Source organism: Lemur catta, chromosome 6 (genome assembly GCF_020740605.2).
Source record: "Lemur catta isolate mLemCat1 chromosome 6, mLemCat1.pri, whole genome shotgun sequence".
NCBI classification, from domain to species: Eukaryota; Metazoa; Chordata; class Mammalia; order Primates; family Lemuridae; genus Lemur; species Lemur catta.
The window spans coordinates 58,834,964-58,862,578 of record NC_059133.1 but is presented as its reverse complement, the minus strand read 5'-3'; the positions used below and the strand labels follow the sequence as shown (position 1 = coordinate 58,862,578).

General features: G+C 47.7%; 2 protein-coding genes across 2 annotated transcripts; both read right to left on the bottom strand.

The window, feature by feature from the left end:
- Nucleotides 1-59: 59 nt before the first annotated feature.
- DDX23 (DEAD-box helicase 23) lies at nucleotides 60-16,559 on the bottom strand. The gene is made up of 17 exons (XM_045555041.1): nucleotides 16,467-16,559; nucleotides 9,961-10,169; nucleotides 9,400-9,510; nucleotides 7,921-8,014; nucleotides 7,746-7,811; nucleotides 6,743-6,881; nucleotides 6,322-6,455; nucleotides 6,077-6,189; nucleotides 5,687-5,830; nucleotides 5,361-5,586; nucleotides 4,868-5,013; nucleotides 4,325-4,502; nucleotides 3,343-3,585; nucleotides 2,748-2,899; nucleotides 2,398-2,506; nucleotides 1,445-1,619; nucleotides 60-987 (listed from the first exon to the last, which is right to left on the bottom strand). The coding sequence occupies exons 2-17, from the start codon at nucleotides 10,167-10,169 to the stop codon at nucleotides 764-766; spliced, it is 2,463 nt and encodes an 820-aa protein (XP_045410997.1). The 5' UTR covers nucleotides 16,467-16,559; the 3' UTR covers nucleotides 60-763.
- Nucleotides 16,560-20,670: 4,111 nt separating this feature from the next.
- On the bottom strand, nucleotides 20,671-27,302 carry RND1 (Rho family GTPase 1). The gene is made up of 5 exons (XM_045555040.1): nucleotides 27,067-27,302; nucleotides 26,176-26,263; nucleotides 23,425-23,534; nucleotides 22,430-22,564; nucleotides 20,671-21,766 (listed from the first exon to the last, which is right to left on the bottom strand). Exons 1-5 carry the CDS (start codon nucleotides 27,184-27,186, stop codon nucleotides 21,521-21,523), a joined length of 699 nt encoding a protein of 232 aa, XP_045410996.1. The 5' UTR covers nucleotides 27,187-27,302; the 3' UTR covers nucleotides 20,671-21,520.
- Nucleotides 27,303-27,615: the final 313 nt, after the last annotated feature.

The window sequence follows — 27,615 nt, the reverse complement described above, 5'->3', positions numbered from 1 at the left end:
CTCATGTCCTCTGCCAGGAAGGACCTAGGAGATGAGTTTAGCTAGAACTAGATGCAGCCTGAATATTTATGTATTTATTCTCAGAACATACAAACTTATCTTCTCAGAGAATAGAAAACAGAGATTTCACTCAGTGACTTAAAGATGGACACAGTCAGCTCACCCTGTCCCCACATCTACTAAAAAAAATTCCCTGGGGGAGGATGCCTAGAGTGCACAGCACCCCTTGGCACGGGGCCATGCACAGGTCTACAGGCTCTCCACATACTGTATAATCCAAATGAGAAAACAGCTGTCCAAATGACAGGAAGATTCCGTGGTCCAAAATCCTCATGGTGCCAGATCTCCTAGGGCATCTAGGGCAATGGTGTTGCTGTGGTTTATACAGTCACAGTCAAGTCTGAGCTGGAGAAGGTCCCATATAGGCAGCCAGGTTTTTGTTCAGTCCAGGGGGTAATGCCAACTAGTGCCCCCATAAACTGGTAAGAGCCCTCGGCCCAGTGTAATCCCAAAGCCCCCCGGAGGGACAGAGCTGGACCAAAATCTGCAGTAACTTGCTTCCCCTGCCTCCTACAGCATCTTCTTCTCCTTTTGCAGCCCCACACTCAGGCCTCCAGACCTCAGAGTCTGGGCCAGGGAGTCTGATTGTTTCCTAAGCCCCCAGAACCCCAGAGTGAGGACCTGGAAAGGGGGATGTGAGGGTTGTGAAGAACAGGCATCAGGCAGCTTCAGAGCATGCCCTTGAACCCGTGAGAGAGTGCTGTCAGGCAAAGATGGTCTCTTCCCGGCGCTTCTTGGTGAGGATGGTGCCTGGCTTATGCTGGGCATCTGGGTGGTTGGCCAGCTCTGGGGGGCAGGAAGACACTGGGCTTTCCAGGATGGCCTGCTTCAGCTCATAGAACACAGCAGAGTCCTCTTTGGTGAGGAAGGTGATGGCCACGCCACTCTTGCCAGCGCGTCCCGTGCGGCCAATGCGGTGGATGTAATCTGGGGAGTGAGAAGAACATCACTCGCGCCAGGCCAGATGCCCTGGTGAGCAGTGTCTAAAGCCTCCACTTCTAAAGGCGCCCTCCCCACGGCCCCTCCAAGGGCAGTAAATACGCCTTGTGCTGCGTGAACCTGAAAGCACCCACCACACTCTCCACAGTGTCTGTCTCCCCACTGCCACTACTGATTGTGGTCATCCTACCACACCAAGACCCAGGGTTGCCTAGCTCCATCCTTCTCCACACCTGAGGACAGATGTGTTATCCCAGGTGCTGGAACAACAAACCAGGTGAGATAAATTTAGGACAGGAGCTCTTCTGATTGGGACAAGCAACCCCAGACTCAGAGCTGTGGGAGACAGCAGCAGCAGCCTCCTAAGTACAGCACCCTGGCTTCAAGTGGGATGACATAAGGAGCCCGACTGCCCTGGAGTAAAGCTGCTTTCCCCTGCACTTACCTTCAATATTTTTGGCCATATCATAGTTGACGACCATAGATACATCTTGGATGTCGATACCACGACCAGCCACATCTGTAGCCACCAAAATATCCTTGGCCCCAGCCTTGAGGTTGGACAATGCAAACTCTCGCTGCTCTTGGCCTTTTCCCCCGTGCAAGGTACAAGCGTTGTACTGTTGGAAGAGTGGAGAGGTGAAGAAAGAGCAATGGGACCATGAAGACACAGAAGTTAAGAGGGAATGGGGGCAGAGGTAGGGTCGGAGAGAGCAGCAGGGTAGGAGAAAGGCAAAGAGGCAAGAGAAAGAATGAGCACAGTTCAAAGTAGAGAGAGAACAGGTGAGCTGAAGAAAAGGGCGAGAGAGAACAGGGTGTAGTGTGGCGAGGATAGACAGAGTAAGGTCACAGGCAAAGCAGGCAGCGAGATGTGGAGCCAGACAGATGAGTACTCAAAAAGAATAAAGAGGAGAGACCAGGGTAGAAAGCAGGGATCACAAAGTTTAAGGAAGTTGAAGAGTTGAGTGGCAAAAACACCCCCTTTCCCCCGAGCACCAGTATCAGGAGTAAAGGACACTGTTTATCAACAGTACCTTCCTCTTGATCCCATCATCTCCTCTCCCAAACAAATATAAACACAAACAGCTCATCCCACTCTATCCCACATCCTCACACTGCCAGGATGTGGGTCTCAAAACCTTTCCCTGGCCCCTGCCCCACTTGGATGAAGACCCAAGGCAGCTTTGGCTGGCACTACTGCAATGGACAGGGAGTCCTAGCAATTGACCCAGTTCTCCTTATCCCCTCAAACCACCCTTTTCCCTCTGGCCCTGCCTTGTAGAATACTGGAGAGGTTAAAGAATGGGTGAGAATTCAAAGCAGGAGCCTAAGGAGCCCTGACAGTTTCAGAAAGCAGTGCCACAGAGGCCAGATTTTGCTCTCTTCTGCAAAACACACCCCCATCTTCTCCAGGGATTTGGCCAACACATCGCAGCCCTTCTTCTGGTTGACAAAAATGATGATGGGTGGATCAAAGCCTTGCTCCAAGATTGCCAGCAGCTTTTTCCTGGGGAGAGGAGGAAAAGGAGAAAAATGAGATGCATAAAACCTCCCACTCCAAGTGAAATGCCCAACTCTGACCTGTGAACATCAATCCAGCTTTTTCCATGCCCACAGCATTCTGTTTAAGGAAACAGAGGCTCTCCAACACAGCAGAGCAATCGCCCTGCAGCCACCGCTTACGTCAAAAGAAGTTCTCAAAGCCCTTTCTTTCTCTACCCTGTTACCCTGGCTCAGCTGCCCCATACCTCTTTTCTGACTCTGACATGAGGAAGACCTTCTGTTCCACACGTTCGTGGGGCTTGCCTGCAGAGCCAATGTATACCACAGCAGGTCGACGAAGATAGCTCCTGGCCAGACGCTCCACCGCTGGGGGCATGGTGGCCGTGAACATGACTGTCTACGAAAACAGGAAGCTCAGCTCTGTGCCCACATAGACACAATCACATACCCCACTGTCACCTCAGGCAGCTCAGCCCAGACTAAAGAATATAAAATGTGCCATGGTGTAAGCTTTAATAGCCACCACCTTAGGAATTAAGTGTCCTCTGCCTTCCCACCTTTCCCCAGTACCTGTTCATCAAGGCATTTTGCATCTTATGATGACAGGAAGGGCTGAAAGTATTTGCTAGCACCTCTGGTCCAGGCAGCAGCACAATTCTTTGGAATCATTTTTCTAGGCCTAAGCCAAATGGCTCCACCCCTAGGATTGCCAGAAGACTGTACCTAGGCACATCTCACCATTCTGGAAATATGTACTCTGGGCCCACCTAAGACAAGAAGGGTCCAAGAGCAAGTCTGGGAACTTGTCCCACTTTTCCCAACCCAGGGAAGCAGCCTTACTTGGCGGTACTTATGTTTTCCTGACTCAAAGTTAGCCAACATCTTCTCAGGGTCCTCAGCCTCATCCGTGTCTGGCTTCTGGTTGCTGACAGGCATGTGCTCCAGGATCTTCTGCACATCTGGCTCAAAGCCCATGTCAATCATCCTGTCTGCCTCATCCAGAACCACATAGGTACAGCGGCTCAGCACCAGGTAGCGGTTCTCCAGCACATCAATCAAACGTCCGGGGGTTGCAATCACAATCTGGGAGTACAGTATAACCATAAATGGCCCCAGAAGGTACCCTCTTCTTTTCTCTCCTGTGAACTATCCACCCACTTGGACAACAGATCTCCAGTACTAACAAATTTGGTTAGTTACATAACAACCTCCAGTTATGTTTAGCAGTGAAGGTTCCTGAGAACTGGTATGAAATCACTTACTGCTACCTTGGATTTCTTAGGACTGAAATGAGGTCTCTGAGTAAGGTCCAGGGATTAGACAGTGGAGGCCAAAATCAGAAGGAACTTTCTTAGATAGGAGAGAGACAGGGATACTGTGGAGGTGGTTGTCTAAAGGGATTATACTGAGAAGTCTGCAGAAGATTCAATTCCTATAGCAGACTTCTTGTAAAAAGCTTTTCTTCCCTTTCCTGAGATGAAGGCAATGTACAGAGTCAATGACACAGTCTGGCATAGTAATTAAGAGCACGGGCTTTGGATATGAACCACATTGCCAGCTGTGTGTGAGTTCAGGCAAGTTATTAACCTGAACCTCAGCTTCATCTTTAAAAAGGAAATATTACTAACATATGCCTGCTGTGAGCTATATGATATATATTGTGTGTGGCATAAACCCTCGTGCTTATGTTTTCAATAGTAGCACACACATATATATAAACCAAGCCCTTTCTTCATTTTGCTGCACATCTATTCCAGAAACTAGAAACAGAGCCCCAAAGCCTTCCCATACAGCAGGCTGGCTGTTGGCTAAGGAAACAAACCTCACAACCCATGCGCAGCCTGAAGCCCTGGTCTTCTCTGGAGATGCCACCAATGACAGCCACAGTGCGGATGCCTAGCGGTTTCCCAAACTTGATGGTTTCTTCCTCAATCTGCTGAGCCAACTCACGAGTGGGAGCCAGGATGATGGCATAAGGGCCCTGGTCTGACTCTTCGATCCTGTGGTAAATGGGGCATTCCACAACTTCATGAGCTTTGGTTCTTATCCAACCACAAACAGGAGCAAGACAAAGTCACTCTTAAGGGGAACTATGGGAATGCAGAGGGTGGGAGGAAGAGGATGCAATGATCCCACTTAAAAATCAGAAACTCCAGGATAGCAAAGTTCTTCAAGGTGTGATCCTTGCCAGCAACAAAATCATATACTTCTTTGATATGATAATCCAATTATTCCCTAATATCCAACCCAGAATAAAGAAGCGAGCTTCTGATTATAGAGTTAAAAAGAAAACCAAATACTCATTTGCCACTTCCACGTTTCCTACCCAGCCAAACCCACTCCAACTGGTGCCAGCTGACATTACCTGTCAATTTTGGGAAGTGTGGTGATCCAGACCAGCAATGGGATGAGGAAGGCTGCTGTCTTGCCACTGCCAGTCTCAGCCACACCAATGATGTCACGATTCTGTAGCCCAATGGGAATTGCCTGACGCTGGATGGGTGTTGGTTCCTGCAGTGACCCAGAGAAAGAGTAATGGGTACAGGCAGAGTTATACTACCTGAGCTACTGATGACAAAGTGAGCACATATGCTAGCACAATGGGAGGACACCAAGTATAGTTCACAGGAATGGGGACCTAAGAAGAAACATGATCACTAAAGGCCAACACTTCTACCAAAAAGTGATAGACTTCTACCAAAGAGTCTAACACTTCTACCAAAAAGTCAGCTTGGTGCCCACTGGCAGAGAAGGCACCAAATAGTCAAGAAACAAAGTTCTCTATTCGCAAACTAAGTTTGTATCCCCCAGAATGTAGGAACATGTCAGGTCTCCTGAGCCAATCTGCCTCTTCTTACCTTGTAGCCACACTTATCAATGACCTCCAAGATGTGTGGGGGCAGAGAAGAGTCTTTCCAGGATCGAATGGGATTGGGGATCTTGCCACCTTTGGTGGTGATGCTGTAGTCCTCACGGAAGATCCGCCAGTCCCTGTCTGTCATCTCATCTAACTTCTTCTGGGACCAATGACGATCATCCCAGCGCTGCTTGGCTTCCTTTTTACGAAGTTTGCGGAGTCTTGCCCTGATGCAGGATGTGAGGAATAAGTGGAATCAGTACCCTCCAACTCCTTTCTGCAAAGACTCTGGACTCTGCCCAACCACCCCTAGCCATGCTCACTCACTCCTCTTGCTCCTTTTCTTCCAGTGTTCGTCTCTTCTCCATTAGGTCTCCATAGAAACGTGACTGCTCTCGTTTCTGCTGCTTTAGGTCAATGCCTGCAATGAAGCCTCGCCCCAACAACTGCACCTGGTGCCGTTCTTTGTACCTGGGATTGAGACAGGGGAAGGAAAAAGAGAAGGAACTGTTACAGCAGTAAGAGCCAAGGGCAGACTAGCAATATGTAACAGTTGTCCTTCCTGGCCAGGGTCTTTCCTCACCCAGAGGGCTGGCTGAATACTAGTCTACCAATTTTCCCATCCCAGCTCATCTTACTTCTCCTACCTCTGTAGTCACCAGCTCTCTCTAGGATTGCCTAACGTAAGACTTAGCACTCAGGCCTGAAGCCACTCACAGGGGGTTGTAGTCAATGGATGTGTCCTCAGATGCATCCCACTCAAAGACAAACTTTCGGTCATTGAGATGCCTCGTTCTGCGCCGCTTTTTGATGCCACCAAGATAACGCTCCTGCTCAGAGAGAGAACACAAAGCACATCAACCTCTAGGCCCAACTCTCACATGCAGACATCAGAATGGCCAAATAACTAAAGCTCATTTTTTTGTATGTGGGGGAAGTGAAGACAGAGCCAAGGCCTGCACCTTAATGGCATGCAGTTCCTTGCTCTTATCCTTCTCCTCCCGGATCTTCTGCCGCCCTTCCTCATCCTCATTTCCATTGGTCTCCCGCTCCATTCTCTCTCTGCGTTCCCGACGTTCCCGTTCCTGAGGGTCTTCTGCAGACAAAAAAAAAGCAAAGCTGCAGAAGAGCTCAGCGGAAATAAAAAGGAGAGAGAATGGAGGGAATCCAGATGAGGGACACCAAATGAGAAAAAAAAAAAAGAGGTAGATTTATGATACAAGGGAAATGGAGATCTAACAGAAAGAAAAACTTCTGTTATCCTTCATCCTTCTCTCTTCTAAATTCCCAAGCGAACAGGTTTCTATATCTCCTGAGTGACACTCTAATCCACCCCACCCTTTCCTACCCCATCTAGGGGCTATACAGGGTAGAAAAACGAACCCAACATCTTCCTGCCCAAGTCTTGGAACTGTTTCCTTTTCTTCCTCTCTTCTTCAAGCATCCTCTGCCGCTCTTCCACCTCCTGTTGCCGCCGCTTTAGAGCTTCAGCCTCTCGTTCTGCTTTGGAGAGGAACTTCGGCTACAAAGCAGATTGGAACTGTAAACAAAGGATCTGGGAGCAGGGCACAATCACATCATAGATGGGGTGACAGTGGGGAGCCCATACTTACTCAGGCAATAACCTTTCTGAGGAAAACACAAATAGGCCTAGAACCCTGTTATGGGCTGAACTATGTGCCCCCCAAAAATTCATGTTAAAGCCCTAACCCCCAATACCTCAGAATGTGACTGCATTTGGAGAGAGCCAGTAAAGAGGTGATTAAGTTAAAATGAGGCCATTAGGGTGGGCCCTAATCCAATCTATCTTTATAAGAAGAGGGGATTTGGACACACACAGAGACACCAAGGGCACAGGATCGGGACTTTTCACCATTATTTTAAGAATCATTTGATTCATCAGCTCAGAATCGAAAACAGTTTTGGTAGACTTATCTATGTTTAGGCCCAGGTAACTGGATATTTCCAAGAAGTATGTAGCAGAACTTTTGAAATAACCAATATGTTAAGAATTATTTTGCATTTTTTAAAAGACTATAGCACTTTTCACCATAATTGTAATATGATTTGTTTGATCAGCTCAGAGCCTAAGATAGTTTTGGCAGACAAATCTATGCTGAGGCCCAGCTAACTGGATATTTCCAATACTTGGTACTATATCCTTTGAAATAACCATTATTGCACAGAAGGAAGACCATGTGAAGACAGAGGAAGAAGACGGCCAAGGATAGAGGCCTCAGAAGAAACAACCTAACTGACAACCTCGATCTCAGACTTCTAGCCTCCAGAACCATGAGAAAGTAAATTTGTGTTGTTGGAGCCACCCAGTCTGTGATATTTTGTTATGGCAGCCTGAGCAGACTAATACAGATCCCCAAGTTTTTACCTTAGCCTCAGCTTCTTCCTCAGCCTTTTTCTTGGCCAAAAGTTCCTCCAGGGATAATGGCTGGGCCTGAAGATAAAACACAGAACTTCAGTCATAAAGGCTCTCTCCCTTTAAAGATCAACAAAGCAGGGCTTGAGTTGAAAAGTAAGATGAAACAGTCCTTTCTTTCCTTTACCTTAGGCTTCTTATCACCATGTTCATCCTCTTCATCCTTCTTAGAGTCTCTGTCCTTCCGAGATTTAAAATCTTTTCCTCGGCCAGGAGATAGGCTTTAAGAAAAAGGAACAAGAAAAGCCCATGTCGCTGTCTTAGCCCAGCCCCGTGATGAGGTTCAGGTTGAGTCCCAAAAAGAGGATGGAAGTTTTCCCGTGACTCAACAGGACTGACCGATGGTGATCCATCATGTCCTGAAGCTCTCTTAGCAGGCGTGGTCATTCTGCCTGCTCTGAAACCTAATTATGGCCCTCTCTTGGCCCCATTCTACCCAAATCTCCTATTCTGAGACCAATCTCCTCTTCTGGGCAGTGGGACTTCACTACTGAAGTCAAAAATATTTCCTCCAAACAGCAAGTGCATATTGAAAGAAAAATCCTCCTTAACTGTATAATACACAATGAATTTAGCCCACATGGTCACGCCCACAAGCCAAGGAGATACTGCTATACACATTCCCCACCATTTGTCCTTCCTATCAGTCCCAACAATTCTTTTCCCACACCTGCTGTAAGCTTAATGTACAGGAGATTTCAAATAACCCCACTGAGTTTCTGTTGTGAGTACTCTATCCTTTGCCTTGAATTCAACCTGCACTTTCAGAGACTGGTAAGAGCTTTGCATAGAAAAGTTTCCAGAGGAAAGAGATCAAGACACTAGGACAGGCCAGGTGCAGTGGCTCACACCTGTAATCCTATCACTCTGAGAGGCCGAGGCAGGTGGATCATTTGCGCTTAGCAGTTCGAGACCAGCCTGAACAAGAACGAGACCCCATCTCTACTAAAAATAAAAAGAAATTATATGGACAACTAAAAATATATATAGAAAAAATTAGCTGGGCATAGTAGTGCATGCCTGTAGTCCCAGCCACTTGGGAGGCTGAGGCAGGAGGATGGCTTGAGCCCAGGTGTTTGCGGTTGCTGTGAGCTAGGCTGACGCCATGGCACTCTAGCCTGGGCAACAGAGTGAGACTCTGTCTCAAAAAAAAAAAAAAAAAAAAAGACACTAGGACATTAAGTTATTCCCAGAAATATATGTTGCATATCCTGGATAGCAAATTCAATGATCCAGTGGAGCTAAAGGAATATTTTGTAGCCTAGTAATCTTTCCAAACTAATTTCTAAATTCTAAGAACATTAAACATAAAGTGCCTGGTTTATAATAAGATCTTAACAAACATCAGTTGTCATTTCAAAAAATTAATCAATTAATTAATTAATTGTAAGAACAAGTTGAGCCTCAAAGGCTTTCGACTTCAATAACTATCATACTTTCTAAGAAAGATTTGTGCTTTCTAAAAAGGACAGCTCTGCAACAACTACGAACAGGATCAGTGAGGAGAAATTTACTTTCCTGTGCAGCTGAGCAGTTCAGATGCAGAGAGGAAGAGATGGAGAGATGGGAGTATTCCCCTAAAGTCCACTCTCATTCCCTCAGGTACCTGGATCGTTTACGGTCCTTGTCCCGTCTGTGCCCATCCTTGTCTCGATCTCGGTCCTTCTTATTCCGATCCCGCTCCTTATCCCGTTCTCGTTCTTTGTGCCGTCGTTCTCTGGGAGACAGCGAATTTAAAAAATCACTTGATATTTGCAGTATCTTGCTTCAGCGCAGCCCTGAGAAGGTTCCCATGTTGTCTTCTCCCCAAAGTAATGTTTTATAAATTGGGGAATGTGTTTCCCAGGAAAGTTATGAGGGAATTCTGAGGTCTTACGGATCAGAGATGTACTACTAAGTATTAATGGCAGTGATAAGCCATGGACTGTGTGAACAGATGAACTATCTTCCTTCATCATCTGGACCTTCATCTTACAAGTTCCCTCTTAATCCTTAAGAGCTGGGTCACTGAGGAAAACTTAAAACACCTGCAGGTCCAACTGGGCTAGGGGTGGATTGATGTATGAAAAGCAGACATCTAATACTGGAGACATCAGAGAGAGCAAGAATGAGTAAGTTTCAAATGTACACTCCCTTCCCACGTAACAGACACACAAAGTTACTTTACCTTTCTGTCGACTTGGAACGGGAACGGGAGCGGGAGCGGCTGCCTCCTCGACGCCGATCCCTGGAACGATGCCGCTTCCTATCTTTGGATGGGGAAGACTTCCGGTCCCGGTCTCTTTCCCGCTCTCTGTCAGGAGTCCGAGATCGCTTCCTTTCCTCCTTGGAAGGTGAGGCATCACGGTCTTTTTTCTCAGCCAGCTCTCCTGCCATCTGTTATGGGTAAGAAGAGTACTTACATACTAGGTACTGCTCTAAACTGTTTATATATAATACCTTAATCTCAAAACAACGCTGAGGTGGACATATTAGTATGCCTACTGTATAGATGAGAAAGCTCAAGCTTAGGTACACAAAGTAATGTGCCTGAGGACACACAGGCAGTCTGGCTGCAAAGGCTTGTCGTTACTCACTATACTATACTATCTCCCTGTGATTCCTTTCTATATATTCATCTTTAAATATGTACAATGAATATACCATATTTTTGTAATTAAACTGCAAAAGAGTATTAAAAGAAGTGTTAGTAAGGCCAGGTGCAGTGGCTCACACCCGTAATCCCAACACTTTAGGAGGCTGAGGCAGGAGAATCGTTGAGGCTGGGAGTTTGAGACCAGCCTAAGCAACACAGCAAGACCTTGAGACCCCATCTCTAAAAAAAAAAAAAAAAATTTAAATTAGCCAGGTGTGGCTATAGTCCTAGTGATCCTAGTACTTTGTGAGGCTGAGGCAGGAGGATCCCTTGAGCCTAGGAGTTGGAGGCTGCAGTGAGTTATGATCATGCCACTGTACTCCAGCCAGGGCAATAGTGAGACACTTCTCTTAAAAAAAAAAAAAAAAAAAAAAAAGAAAGGAGGCCAGGGCAGTGGTTCAGGCCTATAATCCGAACACTTTGGGAGGCTAAGGTGGGGGGACTGCTTGAGGCCAGGAGTTCAAGGAGAGCCTGAGCAAAAGCAAGACCCCATCTCTACAAAAAACAGAAAAAAATTCGCTGGGCATGGTGGCACGTGCCTGTAGTCCCAGCTACTCAGGAGGCTGAGGCAGGAGGATTGCTTGAGCCCAGGAGTTTGAGGTGCAGTGAGCTATGATGATGCCACTGCACTCCAGCCCAGGTGACAGAGCAAGACCCAGTCTTAAAAAAAAAAGGAAGTATTAGTGAATAGTGTACCAACTATTTCTAGAAACATCTCACATTGCTTATCTTTTCTTTTTCTTTTCTTTTTTTTTTTTAAGGGGCCAGTAGAGGGAGGGAAGAAGTCTATATTGCTTATCTTAAGAACCTATTAGGCCTTCTAGCTAAGCTCACCAAAATCAGTCAACACACATACATCTAAGGGAGATAAATTCTCTTGAGCTCATAAAGAAAGCTCAAAGGACTACGATTGCACCACTGCAGTCCAAGCTTGGTGACAGAGCAAGACCCTGCCTCTTTAAAAAAAAAAAAAAATGAAAGCGAGCTCAAAAGAGGAAAAAGAAGTTTAAGATTTGGATTATAATCAGCACCACAAGGACAAAATTAATTTAAATGGAGAAACACACTTTTACTAGGATTAAAAGAAATTCCTGCAAATCTATAATTATTTCAAAATAAAACATTTTTAAAAAGAAATGTACCAAAAACTAGAGACTGCAGAAGTCCTGACATTCCCTACTCAGATTTTCACAGCCTCAATCGTCTATATTATCCAGCCTCATGAAAGGTTTGAGGAGGACGCTGAACACCATTGTCATGCTGTCAACTGTTCCTTGGACTATGAAATTTAATTCAGCCAGGAGCTGAAATGACAGCAACCCATCATCCCTAAGACTTGGGATACATTTCTCAGAACTCCTTTATCCCCAAATGGTTCTGCTGGAATTGTTCCCTTATGTTTAGTTTACAACCCCTCCTTCCCATGCCATTCCCTGCCATATATCCTTAAGAAGAAAGAATGTATAAAGATGAGAAAAGAATGAACAAGAAACACATTCAAAATGTGGGGACAGGCCAGGCGAGGCAGCGCCTGCCTATAATCCTAGCACTGTGGGAGGCCTTAGTGGGAGGTCTGCTTGAGGCCAGGAGTTCAAGACCAACCTGAGGAAGAGTGAGACCCTGTCTTTACAAAAAATAGAAAAATTAGCTGGATGTGGTGGTGCATCTGTAGTCCCAACTACTCAGGAGGCTGAGGCAGGAAGATCCCTTTGAGCCCAGGAGTTTGAGGTTGTAGTGAACTATGAGTCTCCTGCACTCTAGCCCACACAACCAAGAGAGACCTTATCTCAAAGAAAAAAAAAAAAAAGGTGGGTATAACCCATTTCATCTCACAATTACCCCAAGAAATGACTGTCTTACATCAGCACATCATGCATATGACATAGAAATACTTTTATGTCTTCCACTTACAGCCCTAAGAAAACAATCCAAAAGAAAGGCTATTTTTCCTATAAACCATCCTGGACATCAGTTATTCTTCCAACAAATATTCATTGAGCACCTACAATGTGCCAGAAATTATTGTAGTTACTGGAGATAGAGCAGTAAACAAAGTCTCTGGTTTCATGAAGCCTAATTCTAGTGTAGCAGAGAGAATTTCAAATAGTAATGAACACTAATGAAAAGAATAAAGGTGATAGGATGGGTAGAGGTATGAACAAGAACATGGTCAGGGAAGAATTTTTAGTTGACCTTTAAGCTGTAACTTAAATGATGGGAAAGAGAGCCATGCAAAGATCAGGGAAATACTTATTAGGTAGAAGGAGCAACAAGTACTAAGGCACTGGGGCAGGAACTAGCTTAGCACATTTGCCAGATTTGTGTGGTTGAGCAGCACTGATCCACAGTGAAGACTGATTCAAGATGAGTTCAGTGAGGTACACAGAAGTCAGATCATGAAAATGTGTTACAGGTCAGAGTAAAGGAACTTGGATTTTAACTGTAATGGGAACCTCAGAAAGGCTTTAAACAGAAAGTGGGCCAGATGCAGTGCCTCATAGCTGTAATCCTTTGGGAGACCAAGGCAGGAGGATCACTTGAGGCCAGGAGTTTAAGACCAGTCTGAGGCAGGGTGCGGTGGCTCACACCTGTCATCCTAGTACTCTGCAAGGCCGGGGCAGGTGGATCCTCTGAGCTCAGGAGTTTGAGACCAGCCTGAGCAAGAGCAAGACCCCGTCTCTACTAAAAAAGTAGAAAGAAATTAGCTAGACAACTAAAAATGTATAGAAAAAATTAGCCGGGCATGATGGTACATGCCTGTAGTCCCAGCTACTCAGGAGGCTGAGGCAGGAGGATGGCTTGAGCCCAGGAATCTAAGGTTGCAGTGAGTTATGATGCCACTGTACTTGGCAACAGAGCAAAACCTCATCCCCAAAAATAAATAGATAGGCCAGCCATGGTGGCTTCCACCTATAATCCCAGTACTTTGGGAGGCAGAGATAGAAGGATCACTTGAGGCCAGGAGTTTGAGACCAGCCTAGACAACATAGCGAGACCCTGTCACACAAAAAATTTTCTAAAATATTAGTTGGGTGTGGTGGTGCATGCCTGTAGTCCCAACTACTCAGGAGGCTGAGGCAGGAGGATTGCTTGAGCCTAGGAGTTTGAGATTGCAGTGAGGTGTGATCACACCACTGCACTCCAACCTGGGCGACAGAGCAAGACTCTGTCTCTAAAAAATAAAGAAAGAAACAAACAAACACACAGGAAGTGGTATAATCTAATTTTACATTTTAAAAGAAGTACTTTGATGTCTTGCAAGAAAATATATAGTAGGGAGGCAAGAGTAAAAACAACCACTCAGAGTCTTTTATAGTAATCTAGGCAAGAGATGACAATGGCTTGTTCTAGGAAGGTGGCAACAGAGATGGAAAAAAGTAGGTATCTTCAGGGTACATTCTAGAGGCAGAGCTGACAATACTGATGAAGGGAAAAAGAGAAAGAGGGGATGCAAAGACAGCTCCTAAATTTATGGCTTGAGAAATCTAATAGTTTGTGGCATCATTAGCAAACCAACTGGAGAAGACTGGGGAAGGGAGATTGACTGATTGATTGATTGACTGATTTTTTTGGAGACAGAGTCTCGCTCTGTTGCCCCGGCTAGAGTGCAACATCGTCGTCATAGCTCACTGCAACCTCAAACTCCTGGGCTCAAGTGATCTTCCTGCTTCAGTCTCCCAAGTAGCTGAGACTACAGGCATACACCACTGCACTCGGCTAATCTTTCTATTTTTAGTAGAGACGGTGTCTCGCTCTTGCTCAGATTGGTCTCGAACTCCTGAGCTCAAGTGATCCTCCCACCTCGGCCTGCCAGAGTGCTAGGATTACAGTCCTGAGCCACCTCGCCTGGCCGGGAAGGGACATTTAAGGGCTAAAGTAACTCCATCTTGGATGCTAATCCACTATGCTGACTTCTGATTAACCCCAGTCCTAGGAATGCCTCAGATTTCCAGTTTATCTATTGTTCCTTGTGTAAGAGCATGTACTTACTATAAATCCCCCCCTCAGGTCAATTATCATAAATGCATACTTATTGTAAACCCTGCCCTTAAACAAATTCCTACACCTTCCCTCAGAAGCACTTACAACCTTTTGCTATAGTATACAAATTCCAGGTCTGGTGGGGTAATGGCGCAGAGATCCACCTTTTCTGTGGCTGTCCGAGACCACGCTTCTGTCCTTAAGTTTCCCAGTAAAACACCCTATACCAACAAACTGGATTTGTCTGCCTCGTTCTTTGGCCTCTCAGTTCCTTCTGCATTTGGGGGTTGCTTTGCATATAAGGTTCCTTTGTGAAATAGAACAGATTTAAAAGGAAATCAAAATTTCATTTTGAGGCCTGGCGTGGTGGCTCACGCCTGTAGTCCTAGCACTCTGGGAGGCCGAGGCGGGTGGATTGCTCAAGGTCAGGAGTTCGAGATCAGCCTGAGCAAGAGTGAGACCCCGTCTCTACTAAAAATAGAAAGAAATTAGCCAAACAACTAAAAATATATATATAAAAAAAAATTAGCCGGCCATGGTGGCGCATGCCTGTAGTCCCAGCTACTTGGGAGGCTGAGGCAGTAGGATCCCTTGAGCCCAGGAGTTTGAGGTTGCTGTGAGCTATGTTGACGCCATGGCACTCACTCTAGCCCGGGCAATAAAGTGAGACTCTTGTCTCAAAAAAAAAAAAAAAAAATTCATTTTGGCCAGGTTGAGTGTGAGATGTCAATAAGACAACCAAGTGCATATTCCAGGAAGGCAGATGGAAATGCAAATCTGGAATTCAGGGGAGAAAGTCTAGAGACAAAAATTTGAGTCACCAATACATAGATGGCTTTTGAAGCCATGGGGCACTAGATGATATCACCTAAGTAGTTAGAATAAAGGAAAAAAATAGAAGAGAAGAAGACTGAGGATTGAGCTCTGGAACAGTTTAACAGGAGTTAGGCACAGGATGAGCCAGACAAAAAGCCTGGAAAGTAGCAGCAGCCGGTGCGAAAGGAGAAAGAGAAGTAAAGTATGGCAACACAGAAGCCAAAAATGTGTTTCAAGGAGAGAGTGGTCAACTGTGTTAAGTACCACTGAAGTGGAGAAAGACTAGGGGATAGAGAAGTGATCACTGCATTTGGAAAAATGGAGATTATTGGTGACGTTGACAAGAGCTGTTTCAGTGGCATGGAGGGAGTAGAAGCCTGAGTGGAGAGAGTTTGGAAGAAGATGAAAAGTGAGAATAACAAAACAGTAAATATCGGCAACTTTTATTACAGTTATACTCATCACAAGGGCCAAATAACCAGGCTGACTCTGGCCATGTTTTCCAGCAGCCTTCCTCTCAAATGTCCGGATCTTTAAATTCTCAGTTCTTGTAGGATAGGGGCAGATTCTTGTTTTCACTCAATGAAGTATTTATCAACCACCTACTATATGCAAGGCACAGTGCTGGACGCTACGTGAATTACAATAGGAAGCTTTTAGAACAATGGGGATATGAAACATACCAAGATGTGTACCAAAGCTCAGATGAAGTATTACACGGAAGTTCAAAGGAGTTTCCTTTCATTTGTAAAAGGTGATTTGGAAAGCTCCGTAGAGGAAGTGGCTGGCTCTTGAGCCTTTAAGTATAGGTAGAATCTGAATATCTATAATTGAGGATGCGGAAAAGAAGTCATTCCAGCAAAAGAAATAACACAGGCGGCACAGAGGCGGGAAAGCACAGACTGGTTCTAGAAGAAAAGCCAGAGTTCCAGTTTGGCTAGAGCAAAGGCTACCTGAAGCATGAAAGAATAAGGTCAGACTGGGGATATCACAGGCACTGTGCCATGGGCAGAGGCCTGGAAGAGTAATACCGTCCAGGGACGTGGCCTATGCCCCCAGGAGCCAACCCTCCCCCTGGGGCCCGTGCCCCTTCACTCCTGCCCGCCAGAGCTTCCCGGGTTCATGCCCCTTTCCTGAGACATCCTTTCCTGCCTCGTCCCGCAGGCAAGGGCCACCGCCAAGCCCCCACTCTCGCCCTCTCTGCAAGCTCCTGGGAGGCGCCTCCACCGCTTAGGACTCACCACCCTGAGTCTGAACCGCCCAACGCGGCCTCAACGTCGCCGAGCAGTCGCCATCTTTCCCATTTCCTGATCACCAAGCTGCGCCCCCGGCCGCCCTGCAAGCTGGGAAGGCGAGTTCCCAGTGCTGGGTGGCACAGGCCGACGGCGAGGCCTGAAAACTACCAATCCCAGAATGCACGGCACGAGCGCCGGCCCTCCCGCCGCGTGGTCTGCTGGGCAATGTGGTTCACCAAACGTTTGCGTCCGTGGGAGGAAGAGTTTTCCGTGGGCAGGTCTTCCCGTGTGAGGGCCGCCGCTGCGGAGTCTTCCGGGAATCTGCTGGTCCTAGAAACGACAGTTAATGACTGTCGTGGCCCGTGGCTTATAACGGAGGAATTTAAGAGCTTCTTTAGATATCTATAGCACGTAATTATAATTAACAACTGCAGGAACAACAATAAATACCGTTTGTAGAAAAGAGTTTTTACAAAAATACTTTGAGATAGATTATTAACCCCGTTTTACAGTTGGACAAAGTAAAGATTAGGTTACAGAAGAAGCCTAGTATTTAACAATGAGGGTGGCACAATTCTCCCTTGCGCGGAACTATCCCAGGCTTAGGAGGACATTTAAGCAACCTTGGCCCCACAGCGAGGTGAATGCCATAACAACCCCCAGTTATTGTGACAACTCAGAATGAGCCCACACAATGGATTCCAAAGTTCTCCGGAAGGACAGTATCTCCTGGGCTCTGACACCTGTTTTCTCAACATTCCAGATAAGACCCTGGCTTTCTAAATTTCTTGACCGTTGGGATCTGGCCAGTTATTGGGCTATTTTGATATTCTTGCTTTCTTCTTCCTTGTTCCCTACTTCAATCCTCCACTGAGCTTTTCTACCCCAAGTCGTATGTTCACTTTGTTTCTCTTTGGTCTTGTGGGCTCATAATTCTTCCCCTCAAAACAAAACAAACAAAACACTGCAACTGCTAGAATGGTTTAGTTAAGCAGAAGTATCTAGTGCCTCCCTTCCCATTTTCCCATCATCTGCTTTGTTGTCTCAATCTTGCATGGCTGTAAGTCTGGCTTTTCTCTCTGAATATGCTTTCAGGTCTCCAGCAGAGCGTCGGGATAGACTCAAATAATCTTAAATCCCTGAGCATCATGCACAATGGCCCAAAGTAACCCTAAGAGACGCACGCTTCTGCTCTTAGAATTCTGCAGCCTCTCACCTTCTCACGTCTACAGAACCCAGAGGGAACTATATGGAAAGAAGTCTGAGATCTATTGGGAGTAACCCACCAAATGAACACTAGAGGGCTCTCCACTCACAGAATGGAACCCCAACTAACAATCAGACCAATGGTGGTAGGCCAGAATCTTTGAGCTGCAGTTACTTATACATTGAGAATCTAAGTGCCCAACTCTGGACTGGACACTTAATCTACGTTATTTTACTTATTTCTCACAACAGTATGAGGTGGGTATTATCTCCATTTTACTAAAAAGGAGATTGTGACCCAGAAAGATTATGCCTTTAAAGGCCACATAGTTAAAAGGATGGAACCAAAATTCAACTCGCCTTTCATTTAACTTCAGAGTCCCTTTTCAGGCTACCATCTTCATTGTTTTTAACAATGAGGAAATTGAGATCCAGAAAGGTGATAAAGCTTGTTCATGTTCATAGTGGCAGAGTTCCTCTAGAACTTGTGCATACCTCCCTCATGACACACATAAGACATTGAGCTTAAAGGGTACTTAGTTGTCTTATCCCACTAGTTCTCTCACAAACATCTTTGGAGATGGAGACAGAGGGACTATGCTCTTATAAAGACCATAGGTAGAGACGCCTTTTTAAGTAAGACATACCTAGCGGTAAGGGGTCCATAGGATTTTAGTTAATGGTGAGACATGGATTGAATCTTGACTTAATTACTTATTAGCAGTAAGTTAATTGCTTGAGCCCAGAAGTTTGAGGTTTTAGTGAGCTATGATTGACACCACTGCTTTCTAGCTCAGGCAACAGACTGAGACCCTGTCTCAAAAACAAAGTAAGAAAACATATAAAGACTTCATAAGTGCCCCTGATCCATAGAAAACATTTTTTAAGAGATAAGGTCTAGGCCGGGCGCAGTGGCTCACACCTGTAATCCTAGCATTCTGGGAGGCCGAGGCAGGAGGATAGCTTGAGGTCAAGAGTTTGAGACCAGCCTGAGCAAGAGTGAGACCCCATCTCTACTAAAAATAGAAAAAAATTAGATGGGCATGGTGGCATGTGCCTATAGTCCCAGCCGCTTGGGAAGTTGAGGCAGGAGGATCACTTGAACCCAGGAGTTTGAGGTTGCTGTGGGCTAGGCTAATGCCAAGGCACTCTAGCCCAGGCAACAGAGCAAGACTGTCTCCAAAAAAAAAAAAGAGAGAGAGAGAGAGAGAGAGAGGTAAGGTCTAGGCCAACCATGGTGGTTCATGCCTGTAATCCTAGCTCGTAGCACTCTGGGAGGCTGAGGCAGGAGGATCACTTGAACTCAGGAGTTTGAGACTAGCCTGAGCAAGAGTGAGACCCCATCTCTACAAAAAATGGAAAAAACTTAGCCAGGTGTGGTGGCACGTGCCTGTATTTACAGGTACTACTTGAGAGGCTGAGGCAGGAGAATTGCTTAAGCCCAGGAGTTTGAGGTTGCCGTGAGTTACGATGATGCCACTACACTGTATCCCAGGCAAAAGAGAGATTTTGTTTCAAAAAAAAAAAGAAAGAAAGGAAGAAGAGAGACAAGTTCTAGCTCTGTCTCCCAGGCTAGAGTGCAGTGGCCCAATCACAGCTCACTGCAACCTCGAATTCCTGGGCTCAAGCAATCCTCCTGCCTCAGCCTCCCAACTAGCTGCAAATACAGGTGCATGCCACCACCCCTGGCTAATTATTTTTCTTTTTTTGTAGAGACGGGGGTCTACTATGTTGCCCAGGCTGGTATCAAACTCCTGGCCTCAGAGGATCCTCCTGCCTCAGCCTCTCAAAATGTTGGGATTACAGGCATGAGCCACCGCACCTGGGCCATAGTAAACATTTAACAAATGTTAGCTATTATCGTTTATGAGGTTAAATATGAAAATGTAGGTAAAGCCTTCAGCACAGTGCTGGGCACATAGTAAGTACTCAATACATGTTAACTTTTTATTTCTAGCACTATACTATGAAACTTGGCAAACAAGAGCTGTAAGTCACTGAGAAGGGAAGTTAAGGCCCCTGAGCTGCCTTTAACAGGCACTGGGATTGGAAGGTCATGAAGGCAGATGTCTCCTCTCTTTAAACTCAGAGGAGGCCAAGCGTGGTGGCTCACGCCTGTAATCCTAGCACTCTGGGAGGCTGAGGCGGGAGGATCGCTCGAGGTCAGGAGTTCAAGACCAGCCTGAGCAAGGGCGAGACCCTGTCTCCACTAAAACCAGAAATTAGCCGGACAACTAAAAATATATAAAAAAATTTAGCCAGGCATGGTGGCACATGCCTGTAGTCCCAGTTCCTCGGGAGGCTGAGACAGGAGGATCGCTTGAGCCCAGGAATTTGAGGTTGCTGTGAGTTAGGCTGACGCCATGGCACTCTGGCCTGGGCAACAGAGCGAGACTCTGTCTCAAAAAAATAAATAAATAAAATAAACTCAGAGGAGACCAGAACCCCAGAAGCCTCTCCCCAGCATCGGCTTAGTCTGTCCACTAAGGGGTCCCCAGATAAGTTTGTCCCCTGCAGCCGGTGGGATCTCAGCAGCTTGGATCCTCTACTGTTGATTTCACTCAACCTTATCTCTCTCCATTAGACTCTCCAGGGCAGTGGTTCTCAACCAGGAGTGATTTTGCCCCAGGGCTCATTTAGCAATATCGGGAAACATTTTTGGTTATGACATTGGAAGCTACTACTGTCATCTAGCACCTGCCAGATGTCAGGGATGCTGCTAAACATCCTACACTGTATAGGACAGCCCCCCACAACAAAGCATTATCCAGTCCAAAATGTCAATAGTTCCAAGGTTGAAAACCCTGCTCCAGGGCTAAGGAGTTCTTTCTTGGCTTGGTAGGACTTGGCAGGGGGACGGCGGGGGCGCCCAGAGTTCCTTATTGGAGGTGTTAGGGAACTGTGGAGTCAGCCAATCTGCAACCCACAGAAAGGGCCCCAGGCCAGCTTTTCCCTCATTACCAATGACTGAACAGAGGAAGAAACAAAAAAAAATAGAGTCAACTTCTTCATATGTGTTATATATTTCATTAATAAATAGGTTTTCTTCTTTAAACACAGAACATATAACAGATTGAAACACTCCCCCCTCCCCCCAATTCCAAAGACAAGAGTCTATAAAACAAACTCCAGCTGTACTGCCCTAAGGGCAGAAAAAGTCTGGTGACCCCCACCCAGCCCTGCCCCTGCAGCACCACCACCCCCACACTCTGCAAGAGAAGGGGGTCTGGGGCTTCTCCCTTGGACCCTGGGGACTTAGGTGAGAAGCATGTGAATGTATGATGTCACCTCTCCATGAGGCATGGGCTATGCAAAGATGAGGTTTCCTTCTTATTGGCTCTGACCAGCTCCTGCCCTTCTGATTTCAATTATGAAGCACCTGGGCTAAGCTCCCAAGGGACCTGCCTCTTGGCTTCCCCACTCTCTATTCCTCTGCTGCCTCCTCAGCGGGGAAGGGAAGGGCTCAGGGACCCCTCCCATCCCCCGGCTGCATGGAAACACTGTGTGGAAGAGGCATGATGCTGAAGGTGAGGCTGCTGTAGGCCCCCAAGCCTATGAGGCCAGCATGCCCCCTGTACCCCCACACCTTTCCTTCCTCTGGAGTGGAGGGCACTGGGGCAGCTGCCCCCTCCACAACCTCGTGCCTGGCTTGGGGTATGATGGTTCTTTCAGTGTCAGGTCCTCATGCCGGGCCTGGCTCCTTCCTCGTCCCATTCCTGTCTCCTTCCAAGCCCTCACCGTGGCCATCTGAAAAACTCATGTCCAGTGTCCTAAATTGTTTCATCCTCCCTCTCCCCGTGCCTCTGCACCCCAAGGGAGGAAGTGGGGGGTTGTCTCCCCCTCCAATTCCCACTTCACATGATGGAACAGCTTTTGGCCTTTTCCTTCTTGAAGGTAGAAGAGATGAGTTCGGAGCGACTGGGGAGGTGGAGCAGTCGTTTGGAGAGGCTTCGGACAGGGCTCCTTGGGGGCATTGGGCTAGGCTTGTTCAGACACACCATGGATGCTGTCCGAAAGATGCTGTGGATACTCTTTTCTGAGGTGAAAGCTGAGCCTTCCAGGTAGATTTCTGCACCCAGCTGCTTGGCTATCGCACAGCCCTACAGGAGGAGGCGAGGTCATTAATGCAGTGGTCCAAAATGGCTCTACAACACTGCCTTCTGTGTGCCACTCCCCAGAGCTACTCCAGATGGGACCCAACTGCCAGTCTCCCACCACCACCCTCTGCTGATTATTTTTCTTAAGATGACGCCTAACTGCACATTAGAAACCACCTGGGTTGCTTTTATAACCATACTGATGCCAGACTAAGTAAATTAGATTTTAATGTGAAACACTGGCTTAAAAGAGATGGTCCTTATACTCCCATGTGCATAAGAAATTATCCAGGGGTCTTGTCAAAACGCAGACTCCCACCCATATCTTTCTCCCGAGTGATTCTATAGGTATGGAGCCAGGAATATGAAATTCTAACAAGCACCTCTAATGATTCTAATGCAAGTGGTCCATAGAGGATGCAATCTTAGAAATGCTGGCACACACGGAAATGGCTCACCTGCTAACCTACAGCATGCACCTAGGTAAACAGGTACCCATTATCCAGGTGACTACTTTGCTAATTATAACACCAATTCTCTCTTGCCACAGTGGAAGAGTTTGAGCAAGGGCCACATTTTAATCCCTCTGCCTGTATCCATCCCCACCCCACCCCCAACACACACACACACACACACACACACCCCTACACATGCACACAGACACACCTGCTCATAGGAGATGGGTGCCTGCTTCTGGTGGGACAGCTCCATCAGAGTGCTCAGGTCTGTTCGCAGGTCTGTCTTGCAGCCAATGAGCAAAACACGAGTGGTGGGACAATAATCTAAGATTTCCGTCCTCCACTGAGGGCCAGAGCAGGAAGAAGGGAAGGAGAAGGAGGAAGGAAGGCGGATCAGTGGCAGACACATACCCAGAGGAGGCCAGTTGGCAACATCATATCCATCATCCCGCTTATCACCAGCCCAGTCCTCCCTCTGAGTCACAGCATCTCCACTGCACTAATTACATCATCTTCCTGCCCATGAGGCCTTTGGGGCCACCAGAGTACTGACCCAGGAACCTGTCCCCTCAGTCAACAGCCCAGTCACCAGAAAAAGCACAGGGACAATTCTCTTCCCACTCTCTGCCACACATAGAGGATATGAATCTGCCTTCTCACCCCAATAAAAGGGCCTCACAAGTCAAAAAGGTCACGGGCAAGCCAACCAGTCTCTTCCCAAGGAAAGGACATCATCCCAGCACCTTCTGAGAAACTATGCTAGTTCTGCAAGGTTTCCTGGGACTCTTCAGTACAAGCAGATCCACCCAGACTCAAGCATTTCTCACCAATAGTTCAGCTCAGACCTGCCTGGCTCACCCAGTCTCAGTGGGCCTGGAATCAGGTCTCTTGAAGCAGCTTCCAAAAGGTCCTATCCCTGACCCTGAAACATATCCCCCGAAGGCTCTCTGATTCTCAGTCCTTTGCTTGCTGGGCCTCTGGCAAAGCAGTACAGGACAGTGAAAAGGGCAGGAGGCAGAGGGGTAAGGAAATCTGGGTTCTGGTGCCAGAGCTGTAGCTAATGGTGTGGTCTTGGGCAAAGCTCTTCCTTCCCCTGGCCTCAGTTTCTTGCTGTTTCACAAAAGGGAATTAGGTGACAAGGTCCCCAAGATTCCTTCTTGTTCTCATCCTGAGTTAGAGATTGTGGAGTTTATCTAGCCTTACCTTCTTGAGTGCACTGTCCACTGTCTCTGGACGGCTGATATCAAAGCATAGTAATACTGCATCTGAGTCGCTGTAGCAGAGCGGACGGACGTTGTCATAGTAGGGAGATCCTGGTGTAGGGGGAAAAGAGCTGATGCTGACCCATGGTATTTTCACCTCCCTATAGGCCTAAGTCCAAAGAGCCTCAGAAATACCATTCTTGATCCCTGAGCCTCTATCCATCTCCCAGGGGAATGTGCTGCAGCCTAGAAGCTTGGGACTGACCACCTGCCAGAAGGCAGCACAAGAATATCATTTCCCTTAGTCCCAAAACAAGGAAGAGACGGCAAAATAAAAGGGGTGATGTATAAATTGATCCTGTCTGGGTCTCCTACAGAAGGGTTACTTTGAGATCTACTAGTTTTCTGAGTCTTAAAAGATGCTCCCAACTCCTGTTTATTTTAGGTCTCCTCTTTTCTAGGGTCTTCCTGCTGCCCAACTCTGCTCGCTTCTGCTCCAGGGTCTCCCCAGTGAAGAAACAAACCTGCCTGTTACATAACTGGTTGCCCTGCTTCTTTACCATGGGGGTCAGAGCTCCAGGAGGTTGGCAGGGGACGGAGACCATCAAGGGTTCAGTGCCCCACTCCTCCTCCCTCCCAAATCGCTTACACTGAAAAGGGCAAAAGGAAAGCTGTAGCCCCTATCCTTAAGATCTCAGGAAGGCAATCTCAAAGACAGCAGCACCAACAGCTGGGGATTTAGAGGCTAGAGCAAGGGTCCTTCATTGGGAAGAGAGTAGGCAGTACCCACCCAGGTGGTCCCATATGGGAGAATGCTAGGAGCTGAGTCTACACCCCCCCCCCCCCAGGGAAGGAACAGTAGCGGATTTGGAACCCAGACAATTCGTGCTCAGAATAGCAAGCAGCCCCTCTCCCTGCACCGCAATCGCCATGGAAACTGGGGGAAATCCAAGCTGGGGAGGGGTGGTCATTAAAGAAAAAGGAGTACAGGGGAGTTGGGGTAGCTGCCTGTTCCTCCAGCCATCGCCCCCATCCCTTTCTGAGGTGGGGTCTTACCACTGCAGCACTGAGGAACAGAAGCACTGCAGCACTGGGGGAGGGGGAGGGGACAAGCCCTCCATTTTGGCTCGATCCCCCTCCCCTAATGAATAGGGGTGAATAATGGGAACAGGATCGATCCTGGCCCCAGTGTTGGGAAGCCCCATCCCACACACCACAGCCACTTCCTCCTTCCTTACAGGAATCTAACCTGAAAGAGGGAGTTTGAGAATTACTGATAGCCTTTATCCTTTCTGAAATTGGGTGGTGGGGGTGTGACACAGGGAATAGAGATCACACTTGCTGATTTTCCATTATCTGAATTGGGATTCAGGGCTGCATTCTGACTGCAGGAGGAGGGGCGAAGCAGCAGGGGGTTTGGGCGGTGGTAGTGAAAAGAGATGAGCTGCAGTAAGATTCTGGGAAGATTGGGAGGTGGGAGGGTACAGCAGATGAAAAACCAAAAAAACATACATCATGCAGCCAAGCTGCATTCTAGTCCAATCCAGCCAGCATAGCACAGTTCAGCATAACTAGAACCCTGCCTCCCAACCCCTGGAACTGCAACAGAGAAAAGCATACCACGTTGAGGAATTTTTGTTTGGTGTGCAGGGAAGCAAAAGGAAGTCTCATTTTCTGTCAACCCATCCCCTACCCCTAACCTTTTCAGATCTCAAAATTGGAGCATGGGAACAACAGCTCTTTGGAGGAGTAGGACATCGTATTTATTATATGTAGCAGGAAACCCCTGATGATTTATAGTTCCTCTTTAAACTCAGCATGAATATGCATTTGGGGGCAGTAGTGGATTTTATTTTCTTCCTCCTATTTCTGGCTTTTATTCCTTAATTATGACTCTGAGCCAGTCTATTAAAAAAGATCTGGGGTAAAGAGATGTGGAAAGAGGTCAGAATCAAAGCAAAGGATAACTTAGCACTAAGGGCTTGGGGCTGACAGGCTGGAAAAACATTGCTTTCTACATTCTAGAGAGACAGTGCATCTTCTACACCTCACCCCAGTACAGGGAAAACGGTCAGAACCAACCACCCCTGCACCCCACTGGCCACTATTCACAACAAGACTATGCCCTATATTAAGCTGTTACCCCCACCCTTCAAAACATCGGTGATGCATCGTTTCATCCCTGAGCCGCAGGAGTGTGACGAGTGGAGCTAAGCTGCGGCAGGAGGACAGCAGTGGCCTGAGATGGAATGCAGGAGAGAAAACTGAGTCTGAGCAATATTTCTCCCAAGGCAGGCTTGTCTTCCTGCCCCAACCACAACTGCCTCCAGCAGCACCACACCTCCTGCTCTTATTTGGCTTTGCTCTGGGGAAGGAAAGGTGGTGTGCATGGTGTGTGTGTATGAGTGTATGTGCTGCGTGGCAGGGAGTGGAAATCAAGAAGCCCTGTTTGACTGCCCCCCAGGAGTATTCATGGGTCCCTTCACCTCACCATCCCAGCCCTCTGAAGGATAGAACTAGACCCACCGAAGCGAGTCCTGTGGGGTTCATCCACTCTGTAGCCCTGGACCATTCAACGGAGTTGACCAACTACCACCCCTCCCCGCAACTAGGCAATCTTCAGATCCCTGTCTTTCTGTTTCCTGGCAAGCGCTATACTCCTCTCCACCAAATGGGGAAACAATTTCTAAAAGACAGCAGCCGCAGCAGACCAGTGGAGGTGGAAAAGGGGCATTTGGGGCCATAGTCTTACCTGAGGTATCCCAGAGACTAAGCTCCACTCTCTGTTCCTCTGTCTCCAAACAGGCTGTGTAATTCTCAAACACGGTGGGCACATAAGTCTGTGAGAAGAGAGGAACCATTCACACCCCACCCTCAGGATCCTCTGGTTAGTGCTGGCTACACAAGCACTCACCCTAGTGAGACACTAAAGTGACAGGAGATAAAGAGCCAGAGGAGGGGATACACAGGGCAGGAGGGAAGGGGCTGTAGAGGCACAGGCACTTTGCTCTATCCAAGTAAGAAATGTGAATGAGCCCCCAGCCAGGGACAAGCCCCCCATATCCTAGGTGGGCAGGGACACACCACACACACACACACACACACACACACACACAGACGCCTCATCCCCGGATCTGTTTGTCTCCCAATTTTAGAAAGCCACAAGCCAATTCCAGCTCTTCATCTCCTCCCTACAAGCCCCTTGAGCCAGGTGAACAGCAGAAGGGGCGGCAGAAGCCTGCCTGGAGGCACACTCTGCGGAGGGGCGAGGGGACAGGCAGGGACTACGTCAAGGAGAAACCCCAGGCTCTCCAATGCCCCCAGTTCCATCTCTTGAGAGCAGATTCCAGGGACGAAGGAAGGAAGGAGGGGATTTGATCGGGGCCTCTGGGTGAAGAGGTGAGGAGGAGCCGGCGGGGCGGCAGAAGTGGGACAGGTCTCAGGGGAAGCTAAGGCAGGGCAGTCCTCCAGTCAGAATGCAGCTGGGGACGGGGCAGCCTCAGAAAGCGGCTGGGGATGCTGGGGATGGGGTGTCGTGGGGCTGGGGGAGACAGCTGTCCTGGGCAGGTGGGAATCTACTCCCGCCTCCCGACCCCCCGCAGGCAGGCGGGGAGAAAAGCCGGCTGGCGGGCGGGCAGCTCACCTCCGGATAGCAGTCCTTCGCTAACACCTGTAACATCGCCGTCTTCCCACACTGCACATCTCCCACCAGAACGAGCTTACATCGGGCCACGACTGGCTGGGGAGACCGTCTCTCCTTCATGGTTGCAGCCTCCGCGAGACTTGGGCTCCGATCCTGAGAGGGGAGGGTTGCCAGGTGCGCCTCCGAACACGGACCCGGCCGGATTCCCTGCCTCCCTCCAACTGAGGAGGAGGGCGGCACAGGCACTTTATATCTGTTTGGCTGAACCAATCACAAGAGGAGGCGGACTCTGTCAAGGCCAATCCCTGAGGTGGGATCCCCTCCAGCAGCCAATGGTAGGAGGCTATGTCTCAGCGCCCTCTTCCTCCCTTCCCTGTCTCTTAAAGCTGCACCGTTTCTTCCCTCTGAAGGGGGATTCCCACGCTGTTTTGCATCTGTATTAGGAAAGGGGGAGGGTACTTGAAGCAAAATTAAAAGATCTTGAGTGTCCATCAATTAGTGCCAAAAATCAGAAACCAGCTTTGGAAGCAGGAAGTGAAGTCAAGGTGG